This window comes from Galleria mellonella, unplaced genomic scaffold, assembly GCF_026898425.1.
Source record: "Galleria mellonella isolate WM207_F2 unplaced genomic scaffold, CSIRO_AGI_GalMel_v1 utg93, whole genome shotgun sequence".
Lineage (NCBI taxonomy): Eukaryota > Metazoa > Arthropoda > Insecta > Lepidoptera > Pyralidae > Galleria > Galleria mellonella.
In genome coordinates this window covers 267,145-284,748 of record NW_026442176.1, presented here as the reverse complement: position 1 = coordinate 284,748, position 17,604 = coordinate 267,145, and the positions used below count along the sequence as shown (strand labels likewise).

Sequence of the window (17,604 nt, the reverse complement as noted above, 5' to 3'; positions counted from 1 at the left end):
ATTTATAAAATTTACATTCCGTCCAATAGATATATTTTAATTAATAAATTTTAATATTAGTAATATAGTTTAACTTTATGCTTTTATTAACAAATACAGTTTTATCTCAAATTATATACAAAAAGCTTTAGATATTATTTTATCCCTGATGTTCATTGTTTATCTTTATACATAAAAAAACCAAGCTAAAGGATCACAAAATTTTTATAATCATGGCAGAAAAAAATGAAAAATTTATTTTTCATAAACATTTATTAAAAATACAATGATATAATTGATTAACGTCGGCTGGGTGAGGGTTCCACTTCCATAGCCTGCACCGGATGTACTGCCACAGATTCCACCTCCAGTGGTATCACACGCTGCTTGAGAACAGCCGTTGTACCTGCAGGATATCTATAAGACCCTTGTTTTTTACCCTAAAATACAACAAAATTATGTTCCATTATTACAAAAACAAAAGTAGATTAGAAAATGTTACACTTCTGTAAAAATGTACTTCACTGACCTTTACATTAGCTTCTTCATATGTTCTTAGATATTGAGCAGGGCCAGTATTGCGAATGACACAAATATCAACATTGGATCCTGAGCCCAAATCATTAAAAATACCAGCAGCAATGGCATCTCGCACCAACTTTTTACCCTCTTCCTCAGTCATATTAGGTTTCCAACCTGCTTCAAATACAGCCATGGCTGCAAGAGATCCCGAACCTAAAAAGTATTATCAATATTTCCTTATATCTGTTGAGGCCTTGTTAATATATAAAAAATGTATGAGTAATTTATTACAAGAAATAAGTTCCGCTGGAAAATAATAATTATTATTTGTAAGTTATATCCATTAACAATTGTCTACTTACCCATGGTAGCATAAGGTAGTTTATCAACAGACCCATGAGGATAAATACAATAGATATGAGGCCCAGTACGATCCACACCACCTAAAACTAAAGCAGCACCAATGTATCCTTGATAACGGAACAACATGCGCTTCAGAAGGGTAGCAGCAGTTTCAACAGGCACTGTGCGGCCCGTGTGCAAACGTTGTAGCTCTAGCTGTGAGGCCACTGTTTGTGTAGTCATTTCTGTATCTGCAGCAGTACCCGCCCCACAACAATACATATTGCCCGCCAAATAATGAATTTTCTGACAATTCTTATCAGACACTACTGTATTTTCAGTGGCCCTCGTGTCGGCACCAAGTATCACACCATCTGCATAAATGATGCCCACGATGGTGGTCCCTGTCTTTGTAGCTTTAGGTGCAGGAAATCCTTTTTGCGCCAGAAACGCATTTCTGTAAGGTGAAATATCAATTAATCAAATATGAGGATGCATTTGCAGTATATATCGCTGATATATAATTGTAAATAGCTTACCGTTGACAGTTTTCAAAAGAAAACCCAGGCGCTGGTACTTCGGGAACTAATACAGAAGCCATTATTACAGTTATTTATAATTATTAATTTTTATTTTCAAATTAAAAACAGAAGAATACGAAAATACTAAATACAATTATGCCTTGTAACTAGATGTTTTCTGTCAAAAAATATGACTTTTCAAAATGAAATTCGCAAAGTATATAAAGCACAGATTACAGAGACTATACGTTAGATATCCACTGAATTCGCAGATAAAATATAAACCACACATGAAAAAACGCTAATTGAACCTATTCAACGATCAAACTCCTTGCTTTGTAATTTTATGTTATTGATTTTTAACTGGTATCCCCACAGTACGAGGCTAAATGTGATTGGTTAATAATGATCTAGAATTTGCAAAATAATAATATCATCTATTGCTTAGAAAATAAATTTTAAATTACATTACAATAGACATGTGTTGTAACTTTTTTCTATATCACTAAAATCTACCAATTACGTCTAGACGAATTGTCTTGAACGCCTCAATTTTAATTCGTCGAGCAAAAGTCAAAAGACGGAATGTGTTGAAACATATTTTATTACAAATTAACGTAATTTTAGATTTTAAAATAGTTCCTAGGTATAAAAACAGCAAAATGTTTAATAATGTGGCATACATATGTATAATTTATTTTACTACGGCTCTAGTCTTAACTCTAGCCGGAAGAGATTTTTATCAAATACTTGGTGTCTCCCGTTCTGCTAGTACGAATGAAATTAAAAAAGCTTACAGAAAATTAGCAAAAGCTCTTCATCCGGACAAAAATCAAGATGATCCAAATGCATCTCAAAAGTTTCAAGATCTTGGCGCCGCATATGAAGCTTTATCCGACCCGGAGAAACGAGAACTATACGACCGATGCGGCGAAGATTGTCTTAAAAAGGATGGAATGATGAATAATAACGATCCATTCGCAAGCTTTTTCGGAGATTTCGGTTTCCATTTTGGTGGTGAACCACAACAACATGAAACACCTCGTGGTGCCGACATTGTTATGGAACTTACTGTTACTCTAGAAGAACTTTACAATGGAAACTTCATAGAAGTAAGTCAATATCTTTTTGCTAGGTAACATAGAAATCTTAAATCATTAACTAGAAAGTATTCAAATATTACATAGTTTTCATTATGTCATTTATTTTTACTGATAACTCATATTTTTACTATTCTTACATATGCTTTAAATATTCTAATTTTTATTAATCACATTGTATAATGCATCAATTAATGACAATCATTTCAGATAACAAGGAACAAGCCAGTAATAAAGCCTGCTTCAGGTACAAGGAAGTGCAATTGTCGTCAGGAGATGGTGACTAGAAACCTGGGCCCAGGAAGGTTTCAAATGATGCAGCAGACTGTTTGTGATGAATGTCCTAATGTTAAATTTGTTAATGAAGAGAGACTTTTAGAAATAGAGGTGGGTTTTAAGAAATTTATTTACTTTGCATTAGTTTTAAGTCAAAATTATATACAACACATAATTAAAAAATTGTATTATTACTATAAAACCTGGTTACCTGTGTACCTAATAGGTTCATAGTTACCTGGTAGTCTTATACTACCAATTCTCAAAATATTTTTTATAAAGACTTTATACTCATATATAAAAAACATTTGTATTATGTAGGATTCAAACCAACATCCACAGATGGTAAACCTTTTCAATTATTTAAGTAAATCTAAATACCATCTAATATTTTTTCTAGGTTGAAGTAGGCGCTCCAGATGGCCATAAGTCTAAGCTCAGAGGTGAGGGTGAGCCTCATGTAGATGGGGACCCTGGAGACTTGGTTATTGTATTTAGAACAGAGAGACACCCACAATTTACACGAAAAGGAGATGACTTGTACACTAATGTCACTATTTCATTGCAGGTTAGTTTCTACTGAAATAGATTTATTATTTCATTTACTTAGTAATACTGTAACTAAAAATCACACTAATTGCCACCTTAAATCTACTCTTAATTAACTATAGTATAAATACTGAAGATCTACATTAAAAATCCATGAGAAAATGGATAACTTCTTGCATAATAGATTCATTCATATAAAGTTTTTCCTATATTGGATTCACACTATTTAATTTATAAAAACATAAGCTACCTTTATATAATTGTAATTATGTATCACAGATGTTATTGTAATCACAGATGGACTGAAAATAGTAATGCTTATGTTTGAATAGTGTTTATAAGCAAGAGTGCATATCTTTTTTATTAGATACATTTATAAATACTAAAAATATTGATGACAATTTTAGGATGCTTTAACTGGTTTTACATTGGAGTTAGTACATCTTGATGGACATAAGGTGACAGTGTCCCGAGACAAGGTAACATGGGCTGGTGCACGTGTGCGTAAGAAGGGTGAAGGCATGCCAAACTTTGAAAATAACAACCTCCATGGCAACCTCTATGTCACATTTGATATTGAATTTCCTAAACAGGACTTCAGTGATGAAGACAAAGAAGGTGAGAGAAAAAAATTATGTCACATATATTAATGTTCAGTTAACATCTTAAATTCCTCTAATTGTAGACATGTTTAATGGGTTTACAGTAGTGCTACGTGATCCAGCAAATATTCAAACTAAACTCTGTTAGGAGAGACTAAAGACTGAGCTTTGGGAGCCAAAGAATTTCAATTCCTAAATTGCCCCAGCTGAATCAAATCCAAGATCTCATTGGTGTATTTATTTATTTGCACTGTTAATGTTCATACAACTGTGCAAAGTTTGCCCATTTAAATTTTACACTACAGTTTTAGTTTACATTGATAAATCTTTAACTAATCACCCAATTCAGGCTATAATAGTATTAATGCCAGAAATTTATTCTTATTTTTCAGCTCTCCGGAAGATACTTAAACAGAGTCAAAATATCAAAATATACAATGGACTATAGTAGCTATTCTGCCAATAATTTATTTAAGTAGTGAATTAATTGAGTGCAATGTTATGGAGAAAGTGTGTATCTGAAACTAAGTTTGTGTTACCTGTGGAGAATGTGATTGTTTTTAAAAAAAAATAAAATCTTACAACCCTGAATGTGTTCCTTGATAAATAAAACCCGATCTTTTATAAAAATATTTCCCATATTTAATAACAATTTAACATGTAAAACTGTAATGAATCTAAAATAATATTAAAACGGCATTTTAATTACATAATATATATAAAAATTAATACATATTTAATTAAAAAGTAAAGTGATATTTTATTAACATGATTAAAAGGATCATGGCACGAAATAAAAATATTTACAAATATTAATTATATATAAACGTTTAGGAATGACAATTTTGAATATTAAAGCTTAAACTATTATAACTTATTATGAATTAAACGGGTTAAAATCCCGAATAGGAAAGTTTCTCTTCTACAACTATAATTCGGAAGAGACAAAAAAAAATATTTAAACATCTATACTAATATTTATAAAAAGTATTTATTACATTAACCTACTCACTCAAAATTGTTCACCGATACATTTTAAAATAAAGAAGATACATACAGTAAACACATTACACCAACAATAAAAAAAATTATACAAAAATACTATTTATTTCTGCAAAACATATTCGTAAGCTGAAATACCAAAATTCTTTATATTTTAGAATTTGTAAAAAAAGAATATGGCACTTCCATAAAGCTGTCTTGTCGATAAACTAAAAATTTAAACAAACTCCAAGATTAATAAACATAACTAGGGGTTAAAACTACCATTATAGTTATTGGGTAACAAGTAAATTATTTCAATATTAAGACCTACAAGATTTTAATGTCTTTTTATCAGCCTCTTTTTTTGTCTTATATAATTATCTATACTTATAGGAAATATATGCGAAGTAGAGTAGAATTTTAAAATCCCTATTACTTCATAACCATTTTAAACATTCTCCATTAGAGAGTGAAAGCCACTTCATACACTAGGAGTACCTAGTGTATGAAGATAGAAAAATTTGAATTTTTAGTAAAAAATTCAACTCTATTTAAAAAATCGTCATCATTCAATCAAAATTATTCTATTTCAACTTGTGCAAAATTTTATATTTCTACCGCATTTTATGTTTTTACTTATAATAAAGGGTCATTTGAAGACCAGTCATTCATGACCTGACCTGTCATTCACGCATATTGTTATCTAATGGAATACATACTCCATTCTAGAAGAGCACATGCCCCTATATAATAGAGGATGCCAATGATGATTACTGAAACAATATTCACAAAATTATTAATAATTACTAGGAAATATTTTCTTCGACAACAGTGGATTAACTGTCGCGTATGGAAATTTGGATAAAGTGTTAAAATATAAAAGAGAAAATTGACATAACATGAAAAGTTTGAAACTAGGAAACAAGGCAGGAGGGTTGGCCATGGGGCGCGGCCGCGCCCTGCAGCACGCTGTTGACGACGGCGCGCGCCAGGTAGCCCACCGTCACGGCGACCGGCGCTGCGCTCAACGCCTCCTCCTCCTCCTCCGCACCACCCGCACTCCCCCTGTCCTGCGATACCACACAACATGCATATTGTATACACCACACCTACTAGACGGAAGGGATGTACTGTCACTATGAAACGGAAACATACTGATTAAGATATCAACACCAGGTTATCGGCGCGAGAGGTGTCCACATTGACGACGCACCCCCATGCACTCTTTCGACACAGATCTGTATAACATCGGCGTCCAGTAATAATCCACTAATATTAAAAATTAATGCATTTCTTCTCGTTTCATATATATATTATATATGAATTTAATATTACCACATACCGATATTGTTTATTTAATTCATTACGGATTTTGGTCTAAAATACAGTATTATGATTGTTACAAATTCCTACTAATATTATAAATGTGAAAGTGTGTTTGTTATCTCTTAACGTAATATATTACGTATTTTAATCAATCTACATAAAATTTGTACACGAACTATACGGGATGGAGAAGGGAATGGGCTACTTTTTATTGCGGTCAATCGATTACCTTGGCGTAGGTGTGGTGCGCGTCGTCCAGCAGGCGGTCGAGGTCGAGCGCGTGCTGCAGGTAGAGCTCGGGGTTGCGGCGCAGGATGGTGGCCAGCACGCACAGCAGCTCCACGCACAGCTGGCGCCGCGCCGGCCGCGCCACGCGCACCAGCGCCTCCTCCACCAGCAGCGCGAACGACAGCTCCGACCGCGACATGTTCACCAGCGTCGGCTGCGCGGGGATCCACTGCCCCTGTACCATGCACCACGGACGCTATGCTCACTATGTGCTAAATCAAACACACAGGTCATAACCGCGACAAAACAATCTCCCACCCTTGCACCAATCAAACCCAACCGTGAGAAAAGTGCAATAAGCCAGCTAACTGGATTATCAAAGTGAGTTAACTGGCCAGACTTCATCTTCACTAGTTATCCTTCGGTGCCCCGCTAGCATAAATATCGCAAGCACAGTTACCATTTCATTTACGTCCATTAAAAAAAATTTGATTGTGTTCCACTAAAAAAACGACTTCAACGTGACAATATAAATTATTTCGATTTAAAAAATCTAGTTATTTTTATTTAAAAACTAAACTACTACACAGATTACAATAAAATGTTTATGGGACCAATCTGAAAGCATATAGTACATAGAGGGAATATGTACTTTGTATTATTTATAACAATTTACTTACATGAATAATAATCCCTTTAGGCGTTCGTAATAATATATCCCACACTTGTATATAGAAATGTTTCGGCACACGACATAGGCATCCCTCCAGTTGCCGACGTTGTAGTGGTGTCAATCTATAAAACAAAAAACTTACTATTGCAAAAAAATGAAAACAAACCATAATCCTCACATTATACTCTGTTATGTTCATGGTACTGTTCATTTCTACGACGGTTACCACATTCCATCAAGTGGGCCGTCAGTTTGTTTGCCATTTTAAGTTGCATAAAAAAAAATTGTTAAGCTACCATCCACAAAATTAAGGTGCGAGTTAAAATCCCGCACACTTTGATATTTTTCAGTCACTTAATAATTAATAACAAAGAATATGACTTTCATGCTTCAATAATATTCATATAACAATTTGCAACTAGTAAATTTCCAAGTGTCTAATCAAAATATATGTTACACATAATCCACTTCAACAAATTTTTATACAAGTATAATTCTCGTGAAATGTTTTAATTTTTTTTTACTTTATTTTCTATCTGATGGACCTTTCTATACGTTTATAAGGCCTTATCACAATTAGGTAGTATGAGACATTTGAGAAGTGAACAAGCGTACCCGCGCTCGTCGGCCCAGTCGGGCACGCTGAGCACGCGCTGCAGCAGCGCGCGCAGCGTGTAGGGCGACAGGCTCTCCAGCGAGTCGGCGGCGCGGCGCTCGCGCGGGAACAGCTGCATGTAGATGCGGATCGCCTCCAGCACCCAGCCCACGCGGATCTTGAGGATGCCGCGGAACATGTCCGGGTTCGTGCCGATTAGTCGCCCGCAGTACAGCACCACCTCCTGGTAGTCAGTGGCGTCACATTCAGATATAGATCACGGGCGCCGCCTGGATTACTTTCCAAGGAGATCTAGCTGCATTTACTATTCTATATGAACTAATAAAATATAAATTATAAATGAATGTTTTTAAGCAAACTTGAACAGCAACCTAAATACCGTAAGTTTTTATTCAAACAGTAATTTAATAAAAAAATCACATCTTTTGTATGTTTATTCTTTTCCTAACGGGGGTGCAAGTACACCTCTTTGCATGCTGTTGCTATAGATATATCTATTTGATTTCCTTTTCAAAATGGATAAATTGTTTTATAGAATACGTCCTGTCTGTATCTGTTATCCTGGCAACCATTCTTGTTCTAGATAAGATTGTTAACAGCGCTTGCATACCTCTCTTGCTTCGTGTCGTTTCAACGCTCAACTTATATAACATTAAAATAAGTCGTTGCTAGCGTAAACACACCTATACTATAATATATAGTATAATGACATTTCAATTCTATTGATGCATATATATACGTATATGTATACATATGATAGCATTGATACATAAAATCCCGTGACCCCGATACCACTCAACCTATTTTAATAAAATTTTGTAAATGCGTATTGTTTACTGCCTTTTTTAAGGATAACTTTTATTCCATTACTCTAATGATATGATAACAGTGATGAGAGACATGGATGACATATAGCAGTATAAAGCAGAGGTTAATAGTAGATCTCTTTTTGAATTCCCATGTATAACGCCTAGGGGGAAAGAAATTGTTAATAATGAGGACAATCAGTCACATTGTTAGCAATATACCCTGTCAGGTCGACCTCCACATGGACCTCCCTGGAAACCATCGTGCTGAATTTCAGATGTATTCATCACAGTAGGCTAACTGATCTGCCTTTTCATCCTCGCCTATCATCCCTCACTGATGCCCCGCCAGCATATACCGACAGCGCAGGAGGGGTTATCATTCCATTATCATCCATTGAAAAAAATAAATACCTACTGCCTACAAGCAAGCGTCATAGATAATGGAAAATAAAACAAAAATAATTTCTAATACCTGTTGAAGTACGGCTCCGATAACATCGTACGGCTGGATGGTGGAATACATGACCGACTGTATCTCTCCGGGTGTCATGGGTTTGTCGAACACAGTCTCCTTTTGTCCGATCACGCCCACCATTAACTAAACATATGAAACGAAGTAGATGTGAACTTGCATGTTTCATCATAAATTCGACGATTCGATTTGAAGGGATTGTTAGTAATGGAGACTAAGAATCCCATTGCTAGCAATATAATATAGCCAGGTCGATCTCCTCGCGGTTCTCCCTGGAAACTATCATGGTAAATTCCTTGTGAATTCATCATGATGGGCTAACTGGCCTGTTTTCATCCCCATCGATTATCCTTCACTGGTGCCCCGCCAGCGTATCCCGTTAACGCAGGCGGGGTTACCATTCCATTTTCATCCAATAAAAAAAAAAACAGCAACAGCCGACAAGTGACGCAACATTACAATTGCGACCATGTTTTTTTTTTCTAAAAGCCGAGTAGTTGTATAGCTATGCTGTACAACTACTCGGCTATTATATAAAAACAAAAATGCTTGCCTGTTTCCCGTTGACTAGGACGGTGGTGATGAAGGGGCTGATGGAGTCGACGGTGTGGTTGAGCAGCGAGGAGCAGTAGCGCACGGCGCGCCAGTGCCGCAGCTCGCCCGCCGACTGGTACAGGCTCTTCAGCGACTCCAGTACGCTCACGCCGTTCACCTGCAACACCTCACTCCGTACATACAAGTATAAGCGCGCGCTCCTTTATTTTACACTGTAATTTTATCTGACACCATCATATCAGCCTCTATCTGTCCACTGCTGAACATAAGACTCCTTCTTGGGAGGTTTTGTTAGTAATTGCCACGCTTGGCAGGCGCATTGGCAATCGCAGTTAGGCTTTGGAGATGTTTTAAGAGGAACGCAGCTGCCTATCTCTCGCCCTCCCTTAGTCGCCTCTTACGACATCCACGGGAATGAAAGGGGTGTCCTATTCTATGCCGAGACTACACGGGACTACTATCTGTACAAAGCAATAAATATCAGAGTCTAAAGATGCTGTTATTGAAAACACCATAAGGCTTAAACAGTAATAAATAACCGCGTACATACATAGTGACCAAGTTTAACAAAATAACCTTAAACAAAAAATTGCTGTTTATAGAATAGTGTCCGCAAAGTTTGGCTATTTACCTCATTTAAGCAATACATTAACGTATAATATAAAGTATGAGATTAATTTTAGTATAAAAAAGTATGCAATGCGACGTCGCCGAACTTGTGTTTTGAAGACCTACGCATGCACTACCGAACGGACGACAGAAAATCGTTCGTTACGCCGACGTAGCGCCGCGAAATGCGAGCGGACAGTAGATTGGCAACACCGCATTGCATCGATGGTCGCGTTGGCGGTGGGCACGCACCTCGTACATGGGCCCCTCGCGCTCGAGCAGCAGGCCGAGCAGCTGCGCGCGCGCATACAGCCCGTGCGCGTTGCGCAGCGCGTGCAGCGCGTCGGCGGTGGGCCGCCCGCGCAGCGCCGCGTAGCACGTCTCCTCCTCGCGATACGTCAGCGTGCGTGGCACGTCCGTCAACGACTGCGCACAGAATTCACAGTACACTATACTAGCACGCTAGCACGCCGTCACACGGGGAAAAAGGATTGTTCTATTGATCGGGTCTAGCAGCCCGGTAGCTAGCGATACGACCAAATAGTTCTCCCTACAAACTATTGTGGTTAATTCTTGGTGACTTAGTCACGGTATGCTAACTCGACTCCATCCTCACCTATCATTTTTTACTTTTTCTTTAGCACCCCACCATAGTTTACCAATAGAGCAGATGGAGTTATGATTTCATTATCATCCATTAAAAAGAAATACATACTATCACTTTTCGTTACAAATATGCAAGTGTAATTGCATGTCTCCTGTCAATTTTTATAAATAAACAATTTTCAATACTTTTGAATGATGATTTTTTTGTAGTCTTAAACATTTATCAAATTTAATTGCACATCTATTGAAGGGGAGGAGCGGACACTTGGATCACAGATATCCTAACAAATTCTAACAAACGCGTGACGATGTTAGTATATGTTAAATTTTGTATCGTGACTTACTACAAAGATGTCTGAATGCCTTTTCTTATTAGGTACGTACATAAAATACGCAGACAATAGTTTATTACATATTATAAGTATAAGGAACTATGAAAGTACCTAAGAAAATGGAATATTATCACTAAAATACCCGTACCTGGTATCCGATGTACTCGTGCTCCAGCTGTCGAAACTGCGTGAATATCGCCGACGGGAACTCACCCTGGCTCATGAAGTCCAAGTGCTCTGTGCAAACAAATAACACTTCCGTAATGTCCGTGATAGTCGCTCAAAATATCTACTCAATGCCTATGGACAAAGTAATATGTCACTTATAGAAAAATTTAAAAAAAGATTAGCATAAGCTTTCGAATCATGCCATAATTATAATAATAATTAATACAATTGTAGCTACAAAATATTAAAATTGGTCAAAATTATTCCAATAATCCTAATAAATTTATATCAGAAGCACGATTTCCATTTTTTTAAGCAATATCAAATAAGAAAAGATGTTCAATTTGACTGTATTTTTTGTGTATCTTTTAAGTAACTTTTTTAACGTATATTTCCCATAATAACGTTTATCAGATTTGAACCATCTAATTTTATCACAATTGTAGTCTTTTTTTTTAGTATAAAATTTTAATAAAGTGCAAATATATCCTACCCAAGACAGGTAAAACATTACATAAATTTTCAAGTAATATTTTTAATTATACCCCATTCCAAAATTTAAATAGCGTATTTACCTATTTCACAAATTACCATAGTGTAAAATAATAGAAAGAGATGACGACAGCCTTAGATATGCGATAAAGATTTTTTTTAATGCGTTAAAATGGTATGGTAACTCGGTCTGCGTATGCGGCTATGGTATTTCTATATTTTTATTATGCACCGTAACTGGATTTAACTTATATAAAACTACACTGAGGGAATAAATAAAAAAAAAACGCCCCTCTTCCGATAATAATAATAATAATAATACACTTAGAGAATGTGTTAATTTTTTTCCTAGGTTTTTATTACAAATTTTAATTTTATGTTTCTACTAATTACTAACCCATACACGAGCTGGAAATCAAGTTTTGGAGCCGTCCGAGGCGGACCTTGACTCCGTCGCAATGCCCCTTCTTAAGCATCGCGAACAAATCCAACATTTGCTTAAAGTGAGGATCGCGCATATGTTCTTCTCGCACCAACAAGCACACAGTCGGACGTCCAGACAAACGCCAATATCTAAAACAAGTATGCTACTTGAGACACTGTCGCTATTATACACTTACAAGCGAAATTAAGACGTTTGGATGTTTGTTACTGAAAACTTAATGAATCAAAGGGATTTAAATTAAAATTAGAACATAAAATATAAACTTTCTATGCATAGTTTTAGTGATAAATCAGTCAACATTTTAAATCCGTTTCAATAACTAATTTTGCAATATACGAGGATATAAGAATATATCAGCTAAGAGGGATAAAATTAACGGACATTAACCAATATCCATACGGTCAAGGTAACTATTTCGATTGGTATATTGAAATATTAGCGTGACTTCCTTTAATCGCGTATCGGTTTTGGAAGATGTTTTTTTTTTATTTATGGATGGATGGATTACTGTGATGATGAAAATTACTGCGATCTTTAGGATTTCATAAATAGACACAGAATATCTAGGATTCAATATTATATTATTTGAATAAATAGCTACTTAATAATACTGAAAATCTTACTTTCCGACAAATTGTAGCTCAGTCTTTATATCGTCGATTAATAACGCCATGTCCCTATATAGGTAGAATTCTGACACCTCGAATATAAGAGGGTAGCAAAGCACCGTCATACCGCACACTCTGTATATCTGAAAGTTATATAAAATCAATTTGAAAAGGAAATTAAATATTAATCAATATATGACATAACTATAATTACATCTTACTTTACTGGTGCCAAGCGATCCAACAGGTCGTATCGGACGACCTGTGAGCTTCAACTTAGGACAAACGCCTAATTCTCTGTAAACATGAACTAGTTGTGTAGAGCTGCAAACCTAAAACAATTACATATGATAATGATAAAATGTTTACATGAGTAATAACTTTAAATTTTATAAGGTAACATACTGCAAAAAGAGCATTTTTTAAATTTCATAAATTTATTATGCCTCCATACAACTATGACTAGGTCTTGTGATTTACTATCCAGACTCTAGTGATATCAAACACCTTTTAAAATTGGCCAGCATCAAAACATTGTCTATACGTACATATTTTATATGTATATATTTAGAGAATAATGAGCAAATATATTACAGTCACCACAACAGCAACACAAAATACTTAAATCCAACTTTATACAGTCATGAGCGTTAATTCATTAGCATTAGTTCATATATTGTCTCGTTACTCACCTGGACTGGTTCAACCTCGTGGGGAGTCTGCGTTTGTATGCCATACGTGCCCATCATAGCTTGGAGCCGCATCGACTCCGCTATCAGTACTACTTGCACCACCAAATCTGTCGCTATACCCTGCGTCCGCACATGCAAACAATACTCATCATCAAATATTCAAGCATAGTATTACATTAATCACGGAACAACATCTATACATTTCCTAAATTCCCCGATTTAGGCATTTTAAACGCGAATGGACAAAACTACTTACACTAAAATATACAATACAAAAAATTTATTGTAAAAAAAATGTATAATAAGACATAGTTTTCTTGAACCAGCGGAAATTTTCCATTTATTTGATATACATATATTAAATAAATGGAATTTAAAACTCAATTTTTTTTTTGTATATCTGTAATTTTTCTCGTCAAAAATAACAAATACCTAAATCAAACAGCCAAACCTAGTTTCGCATCAGATACTTTTCATGAAGGACAAAGGGCCTCGTAAAGACCTTTCGTCCGGAGCATCGCAACGGTTAAGGCCGCCGCTGCATAATATTCTTACGGATCAGTGTAACTCGCCAATGCAGAAAACTTTTTACCAGAGGGAAACTTTGTACAAAAGTCGATTGCTTGGGTACCTCTGTCTCATTCGTGTTTCTACCGTGAAGTAGTTGTGTTTGCATGGCTATGTTTCGGTTTGAAGGGTGGGATATGGCGTGAATTTACAGGGTACAGAGGAATAATATCCGAGTCCTAGTCCGAGTATGGCAACGCATGGGGGGTAACATGGGCGAAACAGTATACTTTGTGTCCATGGTACTGCTCATGTCTATAGGCGACGGTTACCACTTTCCATCAGGTGGGCCGTCAGTTTGTTTGCCATTCTAAGTTGTATAAAAAAAAAAGATATCGATATTAGATTCAAGAATAAACCTGCAGTAATTTTAAAATTTTTAATATGTCACACATCGTACAAACACACTAAAAGAGATTAGTTTATATCAACGAGCACATATTAGTGATTAATTTATCAATAGTAAGTACCATATTAATTTATTATTGTAAATATTAGCTAGCACCTAGACAAGAGGCGTATTATAAAACATAACATATAGAATATCAAATAAACAACAAAATAAACAGGTCCAACTTGCTTAATAAATTATTTTCATTCAGTTTATTGTTTATCATCTTATAAATTAGATAATTAAATTAAAAATATATTTAAGCCAATTAATTAAGCCTTATCTAGATTTAGATTTACTAAATCTAGGTAATGGGCTGAAATAGTACATGCATTAGCGAGACTCGATTTATATATATGCCTGTTTATAACTACACGAGTATCATGCTGTGAATGTGGCCTCATTAAGCTCCAATACTTACAAATGTCGGCTTGGCCTGCAATTGTGCGTGGAAATAAAATAATAGTTGAATGTACTTATTAGTTCCATACTCATATTATAATATTATACTTAAGAGTGTTCATACCAAAGTTAGCATTATGTATTTATTTTCAGAAATTGGATACCAATAAGTGATGATGAAGTAAAGTCAGTTATACTGACGAATTCACCAAGAATTAACTACGACGGTTTCAGAGTACATATATTACTGGCAATCAGTAGTCACAGTTACTAATAACCATTTCAGGGAGGGAAGAGATTGTTAGTAATGCGAACCCCTAGTCCTATTGCTAGCTATATACCCTGTCAGGTCGACCTCCACGTGGCCCCCCCTAGAAACCATCGTGCTGAATTCCGGGTGAATTCATCACAATGATCTAACTGACCTGCCTTTTCATTCTTAGCTATCACCCCTCACTGGTGCCCCGTCAGCGTATACCGTTAGCACAGGCGGGGTTACCATTTCATTAACATCCATTAAAAAAATAACCCCTTAACCCCACGCAGAGAGGGGGGAAAGGGATTGTTAGCAATGGAGTTTGACAAGTTAGCAATATGCCCTATTAGATCGACCTCCACGTGGTTCCCCCTGGAAACCATCGTGAACAATTCTTGTTGAATTCGTCACGACGGGCTAACTGACCTACTTCACCCTCATTTATCATCCTTCACTGGTGCCCCGCCAGTGTATACCGATAGCGCGGGTGGGGTTACCATTCCATTTTCATCCATGAAAAAAAAACCCCACGCAGAAGTGGTATGTTAGTAAATTCATCTATTTAAACACCTGAAAGGCGGAGTATCTGCCGGCGCGGCGCGGGCGGTTGTAGGACGGTAGGTAGCGGCGTATAGGGTCTAGCTCGTTGACATGCAGCAGACCGCCTGTCAGCAGCTGCGCCAGCACAAACAGCGACTGCGCCCACAGGAACAGTCCACCTGTGTCTGCACACATTGCCGCCATCCATTTATAACTTTACTGATGTCTGATATTAAAAAAAAAATTATTTAATCCTCCACCTTGTGGTTGCGGGCATTTTAAAAAGATTACAATATTAATTATTACAATACTGGATAGCGTATATTTATTTATTTATATACCTATAGTAATACCTATATCCAGAATAATACACTATAAGAACACTTTTAAATTGTCATTAATAAATATGTGAAATTATTCAGTTATGCTTAGATTTTGACAAACAATACAAAAGTAAGTAATATCACGCTATAAACGCTGGTAATAGCTTAATTATTTCTACAGTATTGCAACAAATGCTTATTATAGATTATGGAATACTAGCTGTATCTCGCAGCATCGCCAGTCTGAACCAGTATATAATCCTGTAGAGTGTACAGATATCCTAACTCAGCCCAGTTAGGATATAACTTACCTGTGTGCCAAATTTGATTCTAATCTGTTCAGTAGTTTTTGAGTGAAAGAGTAACAACCATCTATCCAACCATCCTTTAATATATTTTTTTTATACAACTTAGAATGGCAAACAAGCTGACGGCCCACCTGATGGAAAGTGGTAGGTCGCCTATAAAGATCAGTACCATGGACATAACAGATGTACTGTTTCGCCCATGATACCATGGATTCAGGACTAACATGGACATACTGCTTCACGGTTGAAACACAAATGGGACAGAGGTAACCAAGCAATCGACTTTTGTACAAAGTACAAGCAAAGTACAAGATAATTGTGTTCTGCAAAAGAAATCCCACTTCAACAGTGGTATTTATTTATTAAACACAAAAAATATACAACACGAGTGCATTGGACCCCGTACTAGACGAACCTGTACCGCGCGAGTGCATAAGGGATTACCAAAATAATGTTTTACAAATATAGATCAGTGAGCCAATTTTACGGAAACAAACATGATAGAACTGACGGAGTTATGAGGTAACAAACAAAAAAAAAAAAAGAAAAAACTACAACTGAGAACCTACTTCTTTTTAAAGTTGATTGAGAAAGATAAAAACGGTACAGTTATGGTGTGAATTTTACAAGAGGGTAAATTTATTGATTGCTCCGATTCTAATTGCCATCACACATTTGCAATAATACAGTCATGCTCCTATATAGAGTCACGTTCAGAAATTAAAAGAATCATGCAAAAATAATCATTGATTATAATTCCATTATTATTAAGATTTTTTTAAATAGTTAATATTATACTTTCGCATTGTTTTCACATATTTTAAACATTCGGGACTTAACGCGACTCAAATAAAAGTTTTTTTTTACATGATAACTACCATTTTTATACACTATTATATGCAAATGTATTTAAGATTTTATAAAACTTACATTAAGTTAATAATTAGATAGAAAACATGATAGAAAATAAATATTTTTAACAAGAGACTATTCTTAAATTACAATTAGAACATTATAATTTAAAATAAAAAGCAAGCAATTACAAAAAAAATGCTAAAAATATTTCAAGACTCTAAAATTAAGCAATAGAAAGTATTTAGAACGTTAGCATATTGAAAATAGATGTGCGCTACAAAGAGAAAGCAGTGTGTCAATCTAAATACCGCCAACGGTATTGTATCTACAGTATTACCTTTATTTTCATGGTCAACCGGATAATCTGTAATTGTTGTGAATTTATAAGATTTCTTACATAACATTAAAATTGTAATATTTTATTATGTCCTCTACAAATATTTAAAAACATTTTTA

The 17,604-nt window shown here is 35.5% G+C and overlaps 3 protein-coding genes across 7 annotated transcripts in view; 1 reads left to right on the top strand and 2 right to left on the bottom strand.

Moving 5' to 3' along the window:
- Positions 1 to 233: 233 nt before the first annotated feature.
- Positions 234 to 1,721, bottom strand: LOC113516726 (proteasome subunit beta type-7-like). The gene is made up of 4 exons (XM_026901188.2): positions 1,383 to 1,721; positions 864 to 1,300; positions 509 to 714; positions 234 to 419 (listed from the first exon to the last, which is right to left on the bottom strand). The coding sequence occupies exons 1-4, from the start codon at positions 1,442 to 1,444 to the stop codon at positions 279 to 281; spliced, it is 846 nt and encodes a 281-aa protein (XP_026756989.1). The 5' UTR covers positions 1,445 to 1,721; the 3' UTR covers positions 234 to 278.
- Positions 1,722 to 1,888: 167 nt separating this feature from the next.
- Positions 1,889 to 4,482, top strand: LOC113516653 (dnaJ homolog shv). Its single transcript, XM_026901107.3, has 5 exons — positions 1,889 to 2,476; positions 2,675 to 2,851; positions 3,141 to 3,308; positions 3,697 to 3,907; positions 4,284 to 4,482. Exons 1-5 carry the CDS (start codon positions 2,027 to 2,029, stop codon positions 4,337 to 4,339), a joined length of 1,062 nt encoding a protein of 353 aa, XP_026756908.1. The 5' UTR covers positions 1,889 to 2,026; the 3' UTR covers positions 4,340 to 4,482.
- Positions 4,483 to 4,575: 93 nt separating this feature from the next.
- Positions 4,576 to 17,604, bottom strand: part of LOC113517108 (probable phosphorylase b kinase regulatory subunit beta) — a 22,471-nt gene continuing 9,442 nt past the window's right edge. For 2 of the 5 annotated variants that reach the window (XM_031908011.2, XM_026901682.3), the window contains exons 9-23: positions 17,486 to 17,512; positions 15,693 to 15,847; positions 14,886 to 14,900; positions 13,507 to 13,626; positions 13,036 to 13,146; positions 12,830 to 12,957; positions 12,159 to 12,334; positions 11,250 to 11,338; positions 10,416 to 10,589; positions 9,553 to 9,711; positions 9,000 to 9,125; positions 7,718 to 7,941; positions 7,110 to 7,224; positions 6,431 to 6,664; positions 4,576 to 5,945 (exon numbers count right to left, since the gene is read on the bottom strand). In XM_031908011.2, the coding sequence (XP_031763871.2) occupies positions 5,790 to 5,945; positions 6,431 to 6,664; positions 7,110 to 7,224; positions 7,718 to 7,941; positions 9,000 to 9,125; positions 9,553 to 9,711; positions 10,416 to 10,589; positions 11,250 to 11,338; positions 12,159 to 12,334; positions 12,830 to 12,957; positions 13,036 to 13,146; positions 13,507 to 13,626; positions 14,886 to 14,900; positions 15,693 to 15,847; positions 17,486 to 17,512 (2,009 nt within the window). In that variant the 3' untranslated portion in view covers positions 4,576 to 5,789. The remainder of the gene's footprint in view (positions 5,946 to 6,430; positions 6,665 to 7,109; positions 7,225 to 7,717; positions 7,942 to 8,999; positions 9,126 to 9,552; positions 9,712 to 10,415; positions 10,590 to 11,249; positions 11,339 to 12,158; positions 12,335 to 12,829; positions 12,958 to 13,035; positions 13,147 to 13,506; positions 13,627 to 14,885; positions 14,901 to 15,692; positions 15,848 to 17,485; positions 17,513 to 17,604) is intronic. The other 3 variants (XM_031908012.2, XM_031908013.2, XM_031908014.2) reach the window with 3 other exon arrangements.